General features: G+C 32.9%; 2 protein-coding genes across 2 annotated transcripts; one reads left to right on the top strand and one right to left on the bottom strand.

Annotated features, from left to right (window-relative positions):
- Nucleotides 1-4,316: 4,316 nt before the first annotated feature.
- On the bottom strand, nucleotides 4,317-5,303 carry LOC140449080 (uncharacterized). Its single transcript, XM_072542222.1, has one exon. The coding sequence runs from the start codon at nucleotides 5,301-5,303 to the stop codon at nucleotides 4,317-4,319; it is 987 nt and encodes a 328-aa protein (XP_072398323.1).
- Nucleotides 5,304-8,010: 2,707 nt separating this feature from the next.
- Nucleotides 8,011-17,405, top strand: LOC140448533 (uncharacterized). Its single transcript, XM_072541614.1, has 3 exons — nucleotides 8,011-8,142; nucleotides 16,786-16,839; nucleotides 16,969-17,405. Exons 1-3 carry the CDS (start codon nucleotides 8,073-8,075, stop codon nucleotides 17,247-17,249), a joined length of 405 nt encoding a protein of 134 aa, XP_072397715.1. The 5' UTR covers nucleotides 8,011-8,072; the 3' UTR covers nucleotides 17,250-17,405.
- Nucleotides 17,406-19,736: the final 2,331 nt, after the last annotated feature.

Below are 19,736 nucleotides of genomic sequence, written 5' to 3'. Positions count from 1 at the left end.
CTGAACAATTATATTCAAAATCATAGAGAGATAACAAAGGAATTATACAAGGAAGTAAACCAGCATATACAGGAAAACAAAAATAAAGTCATCGAAAATGGAAATAAATCGAGACAAGACCCTAATATTTAATAATAATTCTATATCTTCCCCACAGGATCACCCTGACGATGGAAGAGGAAGTGAAGATCAAGGACCTGAAAGACAAGCCAGGAATAATTCCCCTCAACCTGGGACAAGCAAAGATTCATACTAGTACACACGATTTTATACACTTTTTCAAACTACTACCAATAAAGAAAGAATTTGACAGAATTTAAACTCAACACGATGCAGTGACCACAGCAATTCAAAATGGACTTAGCCATCCGTATTTTAGCAGTTTACAAAATTTCGACCAAGCTCTTAGTTACCAATTAAAATCAGCTCATGAAAAATTCTCAATAATTTACCCCTATAGCAGAACAGGAAAAGGGCTAATTAATGGATTTGGAAGCATTATCAAAGCAATTTCTGGAAATCTAGATCAAGATGACGCAGAAAAAGACAACAATCCTATAGAAACCTTACAGACGAATCAGGAAAATCTTATAAATCATCTTAATCGTCACATTAGCTTGAACAAGAAGATTATAAAAGATTTCAACGAAACTATCACATTACTAACACTCAACCAAGAAATAATAGCAGAAAAAGTAAATAATATCAGCACGAATCTCAATACATTCATTTTTGACTTCAATCGTTATTTGCAAGCAAGGAATCTTCTGGACCAATTAAATTTGATCCTTCAAATTATACTTCAGTTACTTAATGACCTAGAAGAAGCCATTACCTTTTCTCGTGTAAACACTCTCCATAACAGTGTGATCAAGAAAGACGAAATAAAATGGATCATCAATAAAATGCTAGAACACCATTAGGCAGACCAGCTTGTATACATCGAAGACAAAGACATCCTTAAGTACTACGACATCATCAAAGTAGATGCCTATTATTCAAACCGTACTATTATATTTATCCTTCATTTTCCTGTCCTAGATCCTAATTCATTTACTTATTATTATTTATTTCCTATACCTACCGCAAATTCTACTACAATGATTCCTCCTGAGCTATATCTCCTCATAAAGAAAAATCCTTTCAATATTTGAAAGAACCATGTGCCCGAATCGATACAAGATATATTTTCCAAGAGGAAACAATACTAGAAGCAACGAAAACTGACGACTGTATCAAACAAATCCTGCAGTTGAGCACCCAAGAAGCTTCTTGCCAATACACCCACGTCCAAACTCGAGATGTCATCATACAAAGATTATCAGATGGCCACTATATAGGAATTTTCCCCGAATCAACCAAAATTACAACTCGATGTTCTACAACAAAAATTTTGGGCCTAAAAGGAACTTATCTCATCAATCTTCCGCCCAGATCTGAATTCAAAACCCCAATATACAGTTACATAAAATCAAGGACAACCATCCCAGAGGAACCGCTAATGCTTCCCAAAATAAGGACCATAGATATTCAAACAGCGATTAAATTCAAATTTTCATTCAAAATTTCAAATTTCAAAAATTCATTAAGAATAGATCACATCCCCTTAGACAAACTGCATGAACTCTCTAAGGAAGAGGAACATCTAGAGACAATTAACCCGAAATTATGGAACCATAGCCATAACCATTTTTGGATGACTCCTTTATATATCTTTATTACAATAATCTGCCTCTATATATGTTACAAGTATAAAACAAATAACAAAAAACCACAAGAGGCCAACTCAATAGTTCTGTTCGTCCCTCACAAAACTTCTTCAGGGGATGGAGTAGTTACAGTACAATGACCGCTACCGTCCAGTGAATTCTACCACGTGGATTCAACACGAGGCTATCGCTTAAACATTCTGGACTGAATTGCGACGTATCGGACAGCAAGATCAGCAATTATAAAATTATAAAAATACCATGTAAAAATCAATATTTTCAGTCTGATTTTAATTTATTGTATTGTTACGAAAATCTTTGTAAGTCGAAAATAAAAGTTTTAATTGTGAGTTCAGTTTTTAAAAAAGTTTTTTTTCAAGAACATTCATAATTCGCGTATGTCATTAATGGTCTGATGACTGTTTTGTAAATTCTGCCTTTCATTTCTTTCTCGATATTTTTATTTCTCCATATTGTTTTATTAAGGCAACCTTCCACTTCTGTTCAGAGTTTTCCGTGGCTATATAATGTAATGCCTAAATATTTAAACTCCATCACTTGCTCTATTTTCTGACCTTCCAGCTTTATTTCCTATTCTTCCAGTAACTTCTGCGTTTGACATTCTTTGAATCCATGATATTCGTAGGATTCTTCTGTAACACCAAAATAAAATTCAAAGACGGCCAACTTATTCATATGTACTTGTTTTAATGTCCATGCTTCCAAGCCATCAAAAATAGTAGTGAACACGTAACACCGAAGCATTCTTTAGTCCTAACCTTATATCCCGACAACAAAGAATTTTTTTAAGTTTAACAAATGATGCAGGTATCCATACTCTCAAATACAGTATCCTCGACAATCAATTGATTGATTGTCCGTATTCATGACAGCATTAAATAAGTCTTTGCATTACGTTCTGTAAATCATTGTTATTATCCGTCATTATTACTGTATAGTCTGCAAAACGCAAGTTATTCAAAACTTCTCCATTGATAGATATACCTTCAATTGAATCTTTAAATACCGCTTCACTGTAGACATTGAAGAATAGTGGTGACAGCATGCAACCCTGCCGGGCTCCTCTCTGTATTTTGATTAAGATTAATGCTGACTGTTCCTTAATAATAATACTACAGTGAGTTCAAATATATATATTCTTTAACTCATTTTTTTGTTCCTTTCTTTAAACCTTTTTACTTATGTTATTAAACATTTTTGTGTGCTTTTGGTGTCCAACAAACTAGCATTAGGTATACAACTTTCATTATTTAGTTTAACTGTCCAAAAAATATTGCTTGTGTAATAAGATTTTAAATTTATTGTAAAGAAGAATTATTATTGTCTTAGTTAAAACTTTGCACTGAAATATGAGTAATTAAGTAGTAATTAAGAGTAATAAATTAATAAGTAATTTGCACTTGAATTGAAAAAAATTTATATATATATATATATATATATATATATATATATATATATATATATATATATATATTATTGATGTTAATGTTACTTTTATTTCATTTTTTTATACGAGCATTTGTGCGTATAACTTTGTTAGTTTTTTTTATATCGTTGTGTACAATATAAGTAAATTAAAAGCACTAAAACGCTCTATCGCTGTATATATACAGTGCTCGTCAAAAGTCCCCTCCCCCCTTTATCTTTTGAATGGTTATAATTATTATAATATTGAAATTGGGTGGGAGCAAATAAACGGACGTAGTCAACTAGTCTTAGCAGGTCACGTAATAGACATAGATGATGTTACAGAGATACTGTGACCGATAATTTTAAGTACAAAAGTGTTTATACCTTTAATATGTCTTCTACGGCACTACAGCCCAAATTGAGCCTTAGCCTCCTTTATTTTTTGCCTCCACCCTTGCTTGTCTGTGGCTGATCTTCTCAAATATTGATTGATCTTCTGAAATATTGATGTACCTTCTAACATTGTCTATCTAATGAGAAAATGGAGATTAGAGAAGGCCAACTGGGAAGTACTACATAGCATTCTTGAAATGAAACTAAATAATGTTATATCCTCTGATAACTGTCATGAAATGGCACTTTCTCTGAATAGAGAAATCAATACAAGATCCGAAGCTTCTATTCCTGAAAACGTACCCTTCATTCCTAAATATAGACAAAAGTCGATTTGGTGGGATAATGAATGTCTTACGCAGTTACAGATTACGAAGAATACGCTTAAATTGTACAAAACCTCATCCACTCTTAATCGAATATAAAAAGATACAAGCTACAACTAAAAAAATGTTTAAACAAAATAGTCGCATCAACCTCTGAGGTTATTGGCGACATACGTTTTTTTTTGTGGCATAGACTTTCGTCATTCAGCCAGTCTCGAGGGATTATAATATATTCCTTAAGAAAGTATATACACATTACACATAAGTACAGATTATTTCTCTCAGACAAATGCACAGCGATATCCCTAAAACGAAATAGACGAATAATAAATTAATAGAAGAACGCGTCGAAGGAAAATACAAGGACATTCGCTTCTCGTCTAGGGGTCCGTCAAGACATTTATTTTAAAAGACAATTTACAAATGTTAGATTTTGTTAAATACATCGATATCTTTATCAGAAGAATTTTACCAAATGTTCAATTTTACAATTTTCACCTAAGAGTTCATTTGTTAATCCGATGATGTGGTTGTTCTGTCTCTGCAACTGGTATCTTGGGCACTCTACAAGTACATGCTTAACACTTAGTGGAATATTACAATTTTCACATAAAGTGGGATTAGTGTGACCAATTATGTGTCCGTGGGTAAGTCGGGTATGTCCTAGACGAAGACGAGTAACAATGACTTGGTGAATTTTAGATTTCCACGGTTTTACAAACGTTTTCACTTCGCAAAGTTTTGAAGTTGAACTGTCCCACTGGTTTTGCCATAGATTTTCGACTTTCACTTTAATAAATGATTTTAAATCGTTAAGAACTACATCTCTCACTTTACTCGCGGTTTCACTGTTCCTGGCTTGTTGGGCTTCGCTTGTACGATCCGCTTCTTCATTTCCTTGGAGGCCAATGTGTGAAGGACCCCATAGGAATTGTACAGTATAGTTATTGTTTTGAATGGTAGCTAGTTCTTTTTTGATTAGAAGAGCAATTGGATGCTTCGTGTACAGTTGGTTAATGGTGTTGATGGAACTGAGGGAATCGGTAATTATAAGAGCATTGGATATATTGCTGGAGTTAATATGAACGAGAGCTTGATAGATGGCGTATAGCTCGTCAGTATGTATACAGCTTAGGCATGGCAGTTTATACTCAAGTGTAATATTTGGAGTAATGACAGCTGCCCCAACTCCAGTAGATATTTTAGAAGCATCTGTGTATATATGATAGGATTTAGAAAATTTTGTTAGTTTGTTGATGAAAGTATTTTTTATTAAGGAATATGGAATATCGTTCTTTCTAAAGATATTTAAGGATGTATCGGATTGAGGAATGCTTAATGTCCAAGGAGGAGGAATTTCTATGAAGTTGGAATAGGTATTTGGTATCGGAATTTGTAAAGTTCTAAGGGTTTGCCTAACTCTTTCGTAGAATAGCGGTTTCATGTTCCTATTTTCAGTATATAGGTTTTTAAAACGATCAGTAAATATGTTACTTCTAGATGGATTGTTTGGATTAGAATTAGCAGCAAATGCGTATGTGAGAGATAAGTGCATCCTTTTATATTTAAGTGATGGCTCGCCAGTTTCTGCTCATTAACTTTCTATTGGGCTGGTCCAAAATGCTCCTGTAGCTATTCTTATTGCCGTGTTTTGAATTACGTCAAACACCATGGAACCTTAATATATGTTTGATCTAATAAGGGTTTTATAAACATGGATTAAGCAGTTATAGTTCGTCCCAAACCCTTCTTTCAGTGCGTCATAGTTGATCGAATTCTCTCTAACACATTAAGCTAGAAGTGACAGAAAAAAACGTGAGTCTGTGATTATTATACATAGAAGTTAGAAAATTATGTATCGTTCACGGGTATTTGCATATTAAAGCGAATTCTACTTATGGATGTATAATTGGTTGGAGTTTAGCATACGCTAAATAGATATTCAATCAATGATGCGCATAAATATAATTTGACGCAGATTAGTGACAGTACTTTCACAATGTCAACTGATAAAATGATAATTGTCATTCCAGGTTAGTAGTTTGAGACGTTTTACAGTGAAAATTTAATTTTGTATTTATTGTCATAAAAATATTTTAAATATGCCGAGATATACCGAGAATGAACAATGACTAAAATTAAAATTATTAAATTATTTTCAATTGGAAAAAGAGACTGGGACAACTTTATTACTCGTTTCTGCCGTTCGTGAAGTAAGTTTTATAATTATTAATTATTAAAAATTTTTATACAGGACGGCACCTTTAATATAAAAATTTAAAAAAAAAATTGAAATATTAAAGTTTTTACTCCACAAATAACCTTTTCACATTTAGCCGATTACGATCCTGCAACTATCAGATTTAACTAAAATGTCATGCAATAATTCTCGACTTTCTTAAAATCCTATATGACGTCAAAATTAGTGACGCACTGAAAGAAGGGTTTGGGAGGAACTGTATAGTCAGCTTCATAGTTTTTATTAGAAAGAGTTTTCATAAGATTAATTCCATTTTGGCATGTTTTTTTTATTTGTAAAATGCGTTTTTTCCATGTGAGTTTCGTATCAAAAATCATCCCTAAGAACCTAATCTCATCGGCATAATTCAGGATTTGGTTACATAATTTTAATTGCGGTTTAATCAGATCACGTTTCTTTAAAAATAACAAACACTTTGATTTGCTGAGTGAAAACTGCAATCCTGTTTTCTTCGACCAGTTTTCGAGTTCATGAAGCGAGGTTTGTAAGTGACGCTGTACTGATGAGATGTTTTTTCCTGAAGATACTAATACCAGATCATCCACATATAATCTGCCACGAACTAAGCTAGAGTTTGATGCTATAATATTATTCATGGAAATTAAAAATAACGTTGCGCTTATAACAGGCCCCTGAGGGGTGTCATTAGCTTGACGTCTTGTTGAAGATGTGCAGTGGTTGACTCTTACTTGAAAATTGCGTTGTTTAAGGAAATTTAAAATGAAATTAATGATATTACCTCTAATATTCCAAGTGTGTAATGATCTGATAATATCGTAACGCCATGCTGTGTCAAATGCTTTTGTAATGTTTATGAATACTGCAATAGTTTCCTGCTTGTTCGCGAAAGACTCAAGAATATCAGATTCAATTAATGAAGTTATCAGTAGTAGTTCGATTTTGTCGAAATCCACTTTGCTCGTTAACTAGGAGGTGATTTTGTTCTAATATCCATAGCAATCTTTTATTAACTATTTTTTCCATGACTTTGCACATTAAATAGAATAGAATAGGTATAATTATTGAATCACTCCAGGAAGTTGGAAAGACATTATTTAACCATATTCGATTGAAAATTTTTATAAGAGTACACTTAGCATTGTCTGGCAGTTTTTCCAAGAATACTAAAGGTATATTATCGGATCCAGGAGTTTTTGGTAGTATGAAGGGCAAAGTTAAGTTCATCTAAGGTTAAAGGAATATTGAAGGAACTATTATCTCTATCTTCACAATCGAGCTGTTGTTTTTCTGTGATGATTTTGTGTTGTATAAACTCTTCACAATAGTTGCTATTACTGGAGTTTTTTTCGAAGTAAGTAGCAAAAGCATCAGCTATTTCGTTAGGTAAAATTTGTTTTTTCCTGATATTTTACGAATATTGGACCAGACTGTAGATAAAGGTGTTGTACTGTTTATATTTGAGACATAAGTAACTATTCAGATTACATTGCAATATACACAGATGGGCAGGGCCGCCGCTACCATGTGTGCCAAGTGTGCACCGCACACGGGCGGCCAACAATGGCTAAAGGTTCTAAACCAAGGCTAAAATACAAAAAAAAATCTGCAAAAGCTAGAATAACCAGAGGAAGAGAAAAGAAAAGTATTTTTCGCTTTAAATTTAAAATGCGCAAAGAATAAATTCTATTGGCTTTTGTCCGGATCGTTTATTTTGTTTATCAAAAAGATCGTTAGACACCATAATAAAAAAACGATATTTTTGATAGATAAGTTTTCCACCTAGCTCATTACGTGTTTTAAGTAATTTTTAAAAAGTGTCAGATATAATGTTTCTGCTTGTTAAAAATAATCGATATTTTGATGAGGTTATTTTATGTAATGTATTTTTTACATTATAATAAGTAATATATATGTAGTTTCACTTTTCTCTAAGATATGCAGTAGGGCAATAACTATTTTCAGAGAATATACTTTAATTTAAGAAGTAGAAAAATGAAGTTTCCTTTGTTTATATTTATTTTCATTTGTATCTTAAGCTCGTCTTTTATTTTGGCGTTAAATAGTAAGTATATTTATTTTTTACATAATACTTTTTGTCGCATAGAAAAGATTAGATCTTTTATACATACTTAGTGCTTTTTAGCGTTTACCTATATTTTCATAAAGCGAAATTTTGAAATATGATGACAAATCTGAGAGAAGTAAGATTAAAATGCTAAGGGCAGTAAGTATTAAAAGCAGGTTAATATGATAAAAAACAATACAAATATGGAGTGAGCACTAAACAAAAAGAAAAATTAGTTATTACCCAATCATAAATATATTTCAAGTGTATCAAAAAAGGTAATAAGTGAATTTAAAATAAAGGAAGATAATGACTGTGACTAATATTTAAGATAATATGGAACAAACTATTGATGAAACTCATAGACAATGTTAGAAAACTTGAGAGCTATGTATAATGAATACATAAGGATATTACAGAATATATTAAGAGAAAATAAATAAACATACAGTCTATTTTCTGTCAACCGTCATGTCGATGGCGCTACATAGAGTGTAAAATGGAACATTTGAATATAAATCCTACCATTCTCTCTCCAGGTCTGTCGTAGATCTTCAACTGCCTGATCATACCCAAATATAGGCCAAAATATGTAGTGGTGTGAAGGAAGAAAAGACTTTTTTATAGCAAGAACGTTGTCCTTTACACGATACGTCACCATCTATAAATACTCCCAGAAACACCGTTTAGAAATGAAATGCCTTTTTTAAGGAATTTTCCATGTGCCAGGCAATCAGAAGTCTTAAAGGTATGGAAGAGAAATAGTGAAAATATTGGATTCTCTATTAGAACTGATTGTTTCTATAGCTGCTGACTCAATAAGAACAGTAGTAAAGTAAACAAGACGACAAATACGTGATTTGAAAATCAACAAACGTTTTAACACATATACACTTTAAACCAAACGGAATAATTGATGATAGCTCAAAAATCGATAAACAATCTGGAAGTGAAATAAGGTTTACAGCATCTTGATATTATCTTGATATACGCAGCTTAAAGTTGGTCTTAATTAAAAATGATAGAAATTGTATAATTAAATTGATATTTTAGGAGTAAACTGTTGAAAGAGAAGTTGCAGTATTTCTAAAATGGATGGAACAACAAACGTGGAATTCAAAAGAGGAATAAATATAAAAAAAAACGAATTTGACTATATCGAATAAAAAACATTAAAATACGCCATCAACATACTCAAAATCAGACCTTGTACTGTAATGAGGCGATATAGGAAATATAAGAGAGGAATACCAAGAAAGTTATTCAGAAGCAAGGTTGATAAGACAATGAGAGAGGATTAGAAGATGAGAATGAGAAAACAAACAAAAATGGAGATAATTGACAAAAAAATAGTTTAATCTATTTATTATATATTATTATTATCCGAGGTCTAAAAATGAACATCAGTAAGACCAAATTTATGATAAATTTAGTTCCCAGCGAACACCTAATCATCCAAAATCAAGTGGTAGAATTAACTGAAAAGTACATATATCTTGGTCATGAAATCAGAATAGGCAAGGACAACCAGACCTGCGAATTTCAACGACGAATAACACTTGCTTGGGCGGCGTATGGTTCACTAAGAGATATCTTTAAGAGCAACATCCCGATAGCTATGAAACGGAAGACATTTGACCAATGCGTTCTTCCTATTATGACATACGGAGCAGAAACTCTCACGCTCACAAAAACAACAGCACTAAAAATGCGAGTGGCACAAAGGCGCATGGAAAGATCAATTCTCGGCGTGACAAAAAAAGACAAAATAAGGAATCAAGACTTAAGGAAAAGAACAGGTATCAGTGATGTCGTCGAACGTATAGCCAAGCTGAAATGGAATTGGGCAGGTCACATAGCGAGACTGAAAGACATAAGATGGACCAGAAAACTAATTAACTGGCGCCCAAGAGAAGACAAACGCAGCAGAGGACGACCACCAACACGCTGGATGGACGACATTGGACGAATATCCAAGAAATGACAACAAGAAGCACAGAACCGTGAAGAGTGGCGAAAAATGGGAGAGACCTATGCCCAGCAGTGGACAGAAGAGGTTGCATGATGATGATTATTATCCGACGTTGGCGATCATCATTGAGCAGGCTTCTCGATCTTCGGCCAATTTGAATAATTGACTTGCTTTTAATATTTTGTCTTTAAGGATCAGTTATAGTATTTTATATCGATTTTTCTTCTCAATATATATCTCAAATAAGACATTTTCCGGTGGTTAATAGTCTTTAAAATATCTATCTATCTTTGTTGAACCTCCTTAGTACTTCCTCATTAGTTTTTCTTGCTGTCCAAAGTATCTTCAACATCTGTCTCTGAATCCACATTTTTAATGCTTTAAATCTGTTCATACTTGATACTTTTAGTAGGTACCCACACTTCTGGTTCATACAAAAATACCTACAGATCAAATATATCGCCTAACCATTCTTTGTCTTAGTTCTAAACTGAAATGATTATTGCAAAGAAATGTCATTTTTTATAAGAAATTTTCATAAAAGTAGTTTTAGTCATTGCCATTCTGAATTTCATTTCTATGTCTGAATCTAGTTGGTCCGTTATGACAGTTCTCGAATATGTAAGTTTGTGAACTTAGGCTCATTTCCCTCTTATGCTCATTTCCTCTTCTACATCTGCATGAATTTTACATGCTGTACTTTATCAAATGCCTTTTTGAAGTCCACGAAACATACAAAAACATGTTTAGCGTAAAAAGGACCTCCCTAGTTCCCATAGCCCAAATTAGGTATCTTCGGGATTTTCTTCGCATTTGCTTTTAATTCTGTTGTGAAATATTCTTAGGAAAATCTTGAGAGTGTAGCTCATTAGGCTAATCAATCTATATTCTGAGCATTTTCTAGCATTGTGTTTTTTAGGTATTGTGACAAATATGGACTTGAGCCAGTCTGCGGGAATCACACCATTGTTATATATTGCATTAAAAAGTTTTACTACTATTTTTATGTTATCTTCATCTATTAGCTTCAGCAACAGTTGGTTTATCATCTGGACCACAAGCTTTCCTAATTTTAGAATTTTTTAAAGCGTGTTATACCTCTGATATTATACAGTTGTCATTTTCTTCTTATTTTGTTTCTTCTAATTTTTTTTGTTTTTGTCAACTAGTACAGAGGGAACTCGTTTTTTAAATATGTTGTTTATTTCTTTTACTTTTTTTGTGCACAGTAAATAAGTCGTACCTGGATATCACATCCTCCATTTCTTTGCACCTTTCTCTCATGCATTTTTCTTTTGCTTATTTTATCTCTCCTTAAATTTTTCTATATAGATGTCTTTATACTGATTCATTCGATTTGTCGACGTTGTTCCATCAATTTCTAGAAGTCTTCTGTCATCCATTTATTTTTCTTTATTAAACTGCTTTAATCATTATTTGTGGAGAACTTGGTTTTAAATTCATTCCATAGTTCCTCTGGATCTTCTAGTTGTTCTTCGATGTTCTTTATTCTATCGTTAAATTATTTTTTAAAGTTGTCTTCTATGCTTATGTCGTCAAAGTTAATTATATTATTTTTGGTTTTTGTGGCTGGATTCGTTTTAACGTAGTTTAATATCTACCACAAGGGATTGGTGATCAGATGCACTATCTACTCCTCGGAATGTTTTGACTTTTTGACGGCATTTCGGAAGCGATCACTTACAAGTATATAATCTATCTGGTTTCTTGAAAACCGAGGGTTGCTACCATCATCAAATGTGGCTTTTCAAGTATATAGTCGTTGCTTTGATAATTTATAATGACCATGTCGATATCTTAACAAAATTCATAGAATATCTGTCCCCGCTCGTTAGGTTGTCCAAAACCATAAGCACCTACAGGTTATCTATATGTATACCTATACATATACTTCATATATATTACGCTCTAATACGGCTATGTATAGTTGTAAAATCAGTCCCCTCATCCCCCACTCATTGTCTTTCTTGTCATCTTTTATTCACGCTCATACACTACGTGAAGTAGTAAACGCAGTCTCATGCGTGATTTTTATTAGATGTTGCAGACACATGCTCTCTTAAATTTATAATTTTTAATTTCAGCTTGATCAGATCAGTGTAGACCACGATACGAAAGCTATGCTTACCTCCTCGGTTACTTTCGGAGTATAACATCCCGTTTTTGTTTAGTTTGTTATTTGTTTTTGATATTTTCATAATACACTTTCTTGAAACGAAGTAAACAATTCGAATGGAATTATGTCCGGATCTGGAGAATTTCCGTTATCCAGTTTCTCTAATGCTTCGTTGATCTCCTGATTGGTAATAATTATTTCTTCTTCCTCCTCTCCATGAGTGGTCTATGTTTACTGTTCTCTTTCTTATAGCTTTAATTGCTGTTGACACTAGGTTAGTGTTAAGTGTTTTCCATGCCGGTTCTATGTCGCCATATTGAAGAATTTTATTTGCTTCTGTTTTGAATGTTAGTTTATTCTGATAGTTATTTTGATATATATTTTTGGTTGATCTTTAATTTCTCTGTTCTTCTTGAAGAAGCTTGCTGTGATCACTTGCCACGTTGTCTGATTTCAGAGATCTTATATCTTATAATTGGTATAGAAGTATATGGGTATCCTGGTATTGCAAAATATGTATTTATGCTTTAAAATCTTAGCCAAACTATTTTACACTATTTACAACAGTGGATACGTACCTAAAGAAAGATGACTTTTATCTTATTAGATCCCGTAGATCTTTTTATCGATTTTTTTTATCCAGGAGCTGTTGCATATAATTCAAGCACATTTGTTCTTGATTTTTATTTCTCTTTTTGTGTGTATTTTGTTTGCCTTCTACGTTTGGTCATAAATAATCATGACCGTAACAGTAGCAGCGGGGTGCTACTGTTCTGAGATGTGAAATTCCATAAACAAGGTATCTACCTGGTTTATGAAATGAACTCTTGTTTATGTAATTTTGCACCTCTAATAATAGCATTACGCTAAGCTGAATCTTAGTGGGTAACTAATAGTTACTCACTAATATTCTTTAAAAACGTTAACTGAGTTAAGATAGCTTCTACTTCTTATTGCCCCATCTCCTTTCGAATGTTGGAAATTGTAGCTTTGGAAACTGCTGCATGAAAGATGCCTGTGGTTAAGCGATCAAACCACCTCCTCGGCTCTTTCAGCCACGAATTCGGGCGACTTCGAACTGATCTTTTGCCCTGCACTTTACCTTCAAATATGATTTGGAGTAACTTTCACCTCTTAACACATGACCCAAGTATTGTATTTTTTTCTCTTTGATTATGCTGAGTAATTATTTTTGTTTACTCATGCGCCGAAGTACCTCACCCTTAGAAAGTTTTGTGAAATTGTTAATATCAATTATTGGATTTTCTCCAGCGTCTGTTAAGTGTCCTGGCCTTTTTTATTTATAGAGACCTGCTTGAAGGTTGAACGAATGGTGTTTACGTTCTAATATCTTGATTGCTTTACAATGTTGTTCCAGAAATATGTTTTTAACTTCTTTGACAGCTTTTGTTATCTCTCTGTCTAGACGCTGATATGCGGCGTAGACTTTCCCCTTGGATTCTCTTCTTCTATCCATAATCTACTACTTCTGACTTAGACATGTTGTTCTTCAGATATTCCCGTATTTCTTGTTTGGTATCATTATATCTTAGTTGTTTGAGATTATATCTTATAGAATTAGGTTTGTCGATTTGTTTAAATTTTAGACGAAACTTACCGACAAATGGGTTACTATATGACTTTATATCTGCACTAAGGTAGGTTTTTACTGAAGTTATTGAAGTTTTGAATCGTTTGTTTATTAAAATATAGTTAATCTGATTTATTATGGGATTTTTTGTCGTGTCACTTGGTGATCACCGTGCGTACAACTTTCTGTGTGATAATTTGAAGAACGTATTGATGACTACTAACTCTCCTTTCGTAGCAAATGTGAATAGGCGTTCTCCTCTTTCATTTTGCTCACCTAAACCCCATTGCATTTCAAAAAATGGCTAAGCTATTCAAATGCCACGATTTATCAGTAGTCATTAAAATCAGGTTACTACGATGTTATGTCTTTCCTGTACTGCTGTAAGGAGTTTCGTGGACTCTCACAGACGCTACCTGTAAGAAAATTGAAGCTTAAGAAATGTGGCTTTATCGTAGAATCCTAAAGAAAAAGGGAAAGAGTTGTTAACCACAATAAAAACAGCCAAAATTGAAAGTTCGGTCACATCATGAGGAACAGCGAAAGATATGGGTTGCTGCAATTAATTCTTCTATGAAAAATAGAAGGAAAACGAAGACAAGGAAGGCGAAAAATTTCCTAGCTGAAAAATCTACGTACGTGGTTCAACACAACAAGAAGGGATAGATAAGCCATGCCAGAAGAAGAAACCCAATTAACCTACTACTTTACTGTAACTACCCGTACATATATTTGCGTTAAAGTTACTCATAACTAACGTTACTTCATTGGTTTTTAACTTAGGATATTCTTTAAATCGTTATAAGAAGCCTCTATTACTTCGTCTGATTTGTCTGCTCTGCTTGCTTATATTTGTATAGGAACTAGGAATCCTCTAGTTAGGCTATGGTTAGGTTGACCTTCTATATTTCTCGTTTGTTTCATCGGCATCAGGCAATCACATTTTACTGATAACCAGTATATCGATATTTAGTCTCTCCATTTCGTTCCAGGTTCCGTTAGACGTTCCAGGTGCATATTTTAATAAACTTTTTAGATTTTCTGAGCGCGTCCTTTCCTTTTACTTGGAGGTTTTGCTTGTTAACGACGTGGGATGGCCCATGGTTTTGTTGTGTTATCTTGCACTTCGATATACATGATCAGCAGTCTTTACTCTCAAAACTGTAGCCATGATAAATGTACAAGAGACATCCATATCGATCTTTAATATAGCAGTGTCTATTTACCTTCTACATTCTTAGGCCGTTAACCTATTTTTCGTTTTATTCGCCTTTAGGGTCAGTTTCCTAACCCTATAACAAAAGAGTACCCGACCACTTACTAATCGCCCGAAGACATTGGTCAGTAAGTGGGGAATTGCTTATACCGGCAATCACTCGGTCAATGACTCGCCAATTTGGTAAACAGTTGGCGAGTGGAGGGAAGATGTATGAGTGTGTGATTGGAGAGAGGCGAAGGTTACGTAGTTTATGTGTAAGATACACAACATGTTATGGCACACACACCCCCTACACAAAATGACCCTTTCCACTCAAACTCCTCCAAGCCTCGAAGTGTGAGTGAGGTGGGATTAAGGATAAATAATTAGGTTAGGCTAAGGTCGAATGTCGAGTAAGAAAGCGGTTAGCTGGTCCTGTTAGTCGCCTTTTACGACAAGAAGAAGAACCTGTGGGTGTATTCTTCTTAAGTGGTCCGCAATCCTAGTGTTTCCAGTAAAGGCCCATATGTTTCCTTTAGTTAAATATAATAACATCAACAATTTACCGTTTAAATTTAAAACTTTTAAACTTTAAAAAGGTATTTTCAACAATCGTTTCGTGAAGGGTTTTAAGCAAATCATGAATGTGTTGCTTGTGTGAGTCCATTTTAAAAGAGGTAAAAAAGAAATAAATTAGACTTACTCACAAATTTAATTTTACTACCTAAGACGACCGGTTTCGCTTTCTAAAATTTGCAAAGCATCATCAGGTCAGTGGTACAAAGTAAATTAAATGCTGAAATTATAAAAGCCCATATTAGGGTGCTGTTATAAGGATATAGATCAAAAAAGTTGTTACTTAATGTGTTAAACGTTAAAAAGCATTTAGTAATGTTAAATGATTTTTACTACACTTTACCGTACATGCACATTTCGGCCTGAAGTGTTTTTTATTCAGGTGTGATTGTTTGAATTAGAGTTAAATGATTTTCTTCTTAAGCTTTATCGGTATATATTTGTTGGTCTTTGTTAAATAGAATTTTTCTTTTTTTTTATGGATATGTACTTATGTAATTATTTGTTCATCATGCTTCCTAGAATGCAGAATTGTTCAATTTATTTTAGTTTTTCCCCTTGAATTATTTGTTATTTATTATTGTAAAGAATTTCTCGTCGCTTTTGTGTTTACATTATCTGTTGGTGGTAAAATATGATCATCATCATCATCATCAATCAGCCCTGAGTTGTCCATCGTTGAACATAGGCCTCCTCTAGACTTTTCCATCTGCTTCTGTTCTGCGCCTCTGCTATTCAATTGGTCACGATTCTTTTGAGGTCGTCGGTCCATCGCGTTGGTGGTCTTTCTCGGCTTCGCTTGTCAGCCCGTGGTCTCCACTCAAGCAATTTTTTTGTCCAACTGTCGTCTTTCATTCTTGCAACCATGTCCTGTCCATCTCCATGTTTGCCTTGTAATAAGTTCGATAATGTCTTCCACTCCGGTTCGTCTACGAACCTCCTCGTTTCTTATTATATTTCTTAAGCTTATTCCAAGCATTGATCTCTCCATCTTTCGTTGTGTCCTTCTCAATTTTTCGGCTGATGTTTTTGTGAGAGTTAGAGTAAGAGAGTTAGTTAGTTAGTAAAATATGTTGTTGTTAAGATTATTATTAGATGAAGAATTAACATATTAAAATAATACTATTTTTAATTTTTAATGACATATATTTTTATTATGATTCTAGGGGTGGAATTATCGCACGAAAATTACAATGTAGAAGATCGAAAAAATTATCCAGGTACCGTTTAGTGTTTACTTAAATATTAATTTACACTTATATACATAAAATCATATTGATGTCTGATATTAAGGAATTAAAATAACGGAGCTTACCGTTATATATCAATCAGTTGTTTTATTATTTCAGGTTTCGCAGAAGTTCTTAGAGCTATAACAGAAATTTTGCAGAGCATTATTTCTTTACTAACAGGAAGTGGTTCTGTAGAAAATATAGTAAAATCTATACAAGGATTTGCGGTGGAAATAACGCGGTTAGTTAGCATTCAAGGTATGGTAGGCCAAATTCCAATGATTGGCCCATTTTTACAGCCTATAGTAGGATTTCTCAACTTTATTCTATCGAATGCTCCTTTGATGGGTGGAATGATCTCATTAATTTTGGTAGGACTAGATGTGCCAGAACCTTAATAACCATTGAATGTGTGATATAAATTATATAAATTACCGGTATGTTTTATTACCACAAAAAAGATTGGAGAACTGACTGGTTATTAATTTATTTTTTGTTCATTATATCTCTTGTAAGTCAAATATACAAAATAAAGTAATTTTCTTTAAAAACAACCAGCTTTTCTAGACTTATTTTCCTTATATTTAGAATGAGAACTTAGAGCTACTACCAGACTTTCAAGAAAGAAAATCCATCAAAATCTAAAAAATGACTAAAAAAGAAAATAATTATGTTGCTAGAATATGGCTTTATAATATAAGGTTGTAAAATCTTATGCAGATCTACTTTTTTAACTAAATAAAAATCGTCTTTTAATTTTTGTCTTTTGTCTGAATACCTCCAACAAATACTCAGAAGCTATCAAATTTATGGACCATAAATAAACATCGGAGATGATCCAACTGTCAAACATAAAACCATGAAAAGTAAAAGCCTATGGACCAAAACCAACCCCCGTTGAACGTTTGAAAAATGCTAGACCAATGCTTGTTAATATGCTAACAGAACTTTTAATATATACCTAAATAGAGATAATATACCTGAAAACTAGAAAGAAGTTTGGATCACATCGATCCATAAAAAAGGAGCAGACTGCAAAAACTTGCAGCGCATCTCAGTTACCAGCACTTTTAGTCCATTGTATTGAAAAGTTATGAAAACTCTAGTCGAAAACGAATATGAACCACTTCAGCTAAAACAGCTAATACACAACATTTTTTAAATAAATTATCAAATATTCAATTTAATTCAAATACTTTGGTAAGTTTTGACATAAATAGTTTATTTACGAATGTGCCATTAGATAAGACTTTAAATATAGTCAAGACTAAATCAGAGAGTGATGATACATTGGCAACTAGAACAAGACTAAACATATCAGCTATAATAGAGTTAATAACATTAGGTACTGATAATACATATTTTCAACTAAGTAATGAATTCTATAAACAAAATTTTGGTCTAGCAATGGGCTCCAGTTTATCTCCATTATTAGCCGATATATTTATGGAAGATTTTAAAACAAATATTATTTCTTAACAAAATTTGAAACCCTCAGTATGGTGGAGATATGTAGATAATGTATTCTCCATATGGCCTCATGGATTAGAGTTGTTGGACACATTCCTAAATGATATAAACAATAAAGAAGAGACAATAAGATCCTACCTTTCCTGGATGTTTTAATCTCTAAGAACGATACTGGATACGAAACTCAGGTATATATAAAATCAACATACACCAACAGATATTTAAATTTCAAATCAAATTAGAATATTAATATTAAAAAGGGAATCATTAAATCCTGATACGATAGAGCTAAAATTACTTGTTCTAACGAAAATTCGTTCTTGGAGGAAAAACATTTATTAACATCTGTTTTATTAAAAAATGATTATCCTTTATTCTTTATAAATAAGGAATTTTCAACAATCGATCCAATAGAACAGAACAACTTAGAACAAGATCCTTCAGCATATACAAGGAATAATACGAGGAAAATAACAATACCATACATAAAAGGATTATCGGAAAAGCTTAAAAGGATAGGAAATAAATTAAACATTTCAACAACAGTCAAAACAACAAACACATTGAGATCTATTTTGTCCAAAACCAAACCTAACAATGAACAAGAAAGGACAAAGAATTGCATTTATAAAATACCTTGTAAATGCGATCAGTTTTATTTAGGTGAAATATCAAGGCCATTAAATGTTAGAATAAGTGAACATCAATACTATATTAAAAATAGAGAATTTGATAGATCTTAAATATGTAAACACGCATGGGGTAATGAACATAGGGTTCAATAAAATGATTTAAATATAGTCCTAAAAGAAACGGATGGTAAAAAGACAAAAATCAAAGAAGCGGCTCTAATTATGCTAAATGAGACCAATTGTGTCGCGAATTCCTCGGCAGAATGTAGTAGGATCCGGTTACCCATATTGAAAGAGGAAGATATTAAAAGAAAAATATCAGTATTGTTAAGTCAGTAACATATAAAGGATACATCATTTATATTTTTTAAATAACACACATATAAAATCAGAATTTGGTGTTTATTGAAGGTAAACTAAATGCAAGAACAAATGCTTACCCTCTCGGGATAGTATTATGAGGTTTTTTCCTGGTTTTTCCCTCATAATTTACTATGGAATCACTAACAGGAGAATTTTACTGTCACCATGGCATGTATTTGTCTTTTTAGAGACGAATTATATGCTATGATCTTTTCTGACGGATATTCTCAAGTTAAAGTTGATTTCATGTAATCGAATGAACTATCTTATAAGTAAAGTCGTCCCGGGAACGCAACTCAACAATATTGGCAATATCATTTTAAAGTCGTCTACTTTAAAATGTATAATGAATGTCTGAATTGTCAATATAGATGAGTCAGATAAAATTAAATTATTAGAAGAATTTTTCACTAAGTAACA

The sequence above is a fragment of the Diabrotica undecimpunctata genome, chromosome 8 (genome assembly GCF_040954645.1).
Source record: "Diabrotica undecimpunctata isolate CICGRU chromosome 8, icDiaUnde3, whole genome shotgun sequence".
Lineage (NCBI taxonomy): Eukaryota > Metazoa > Arthropoda > Insecta > Coleoptera > Chrysomelidae > Diabrotica > Diabrotica undecimpunctata.
Note: the sequence above shows the minus strand (reverse complement) of the source record. Positions and strands in the feature narration are given on the sequence as shown.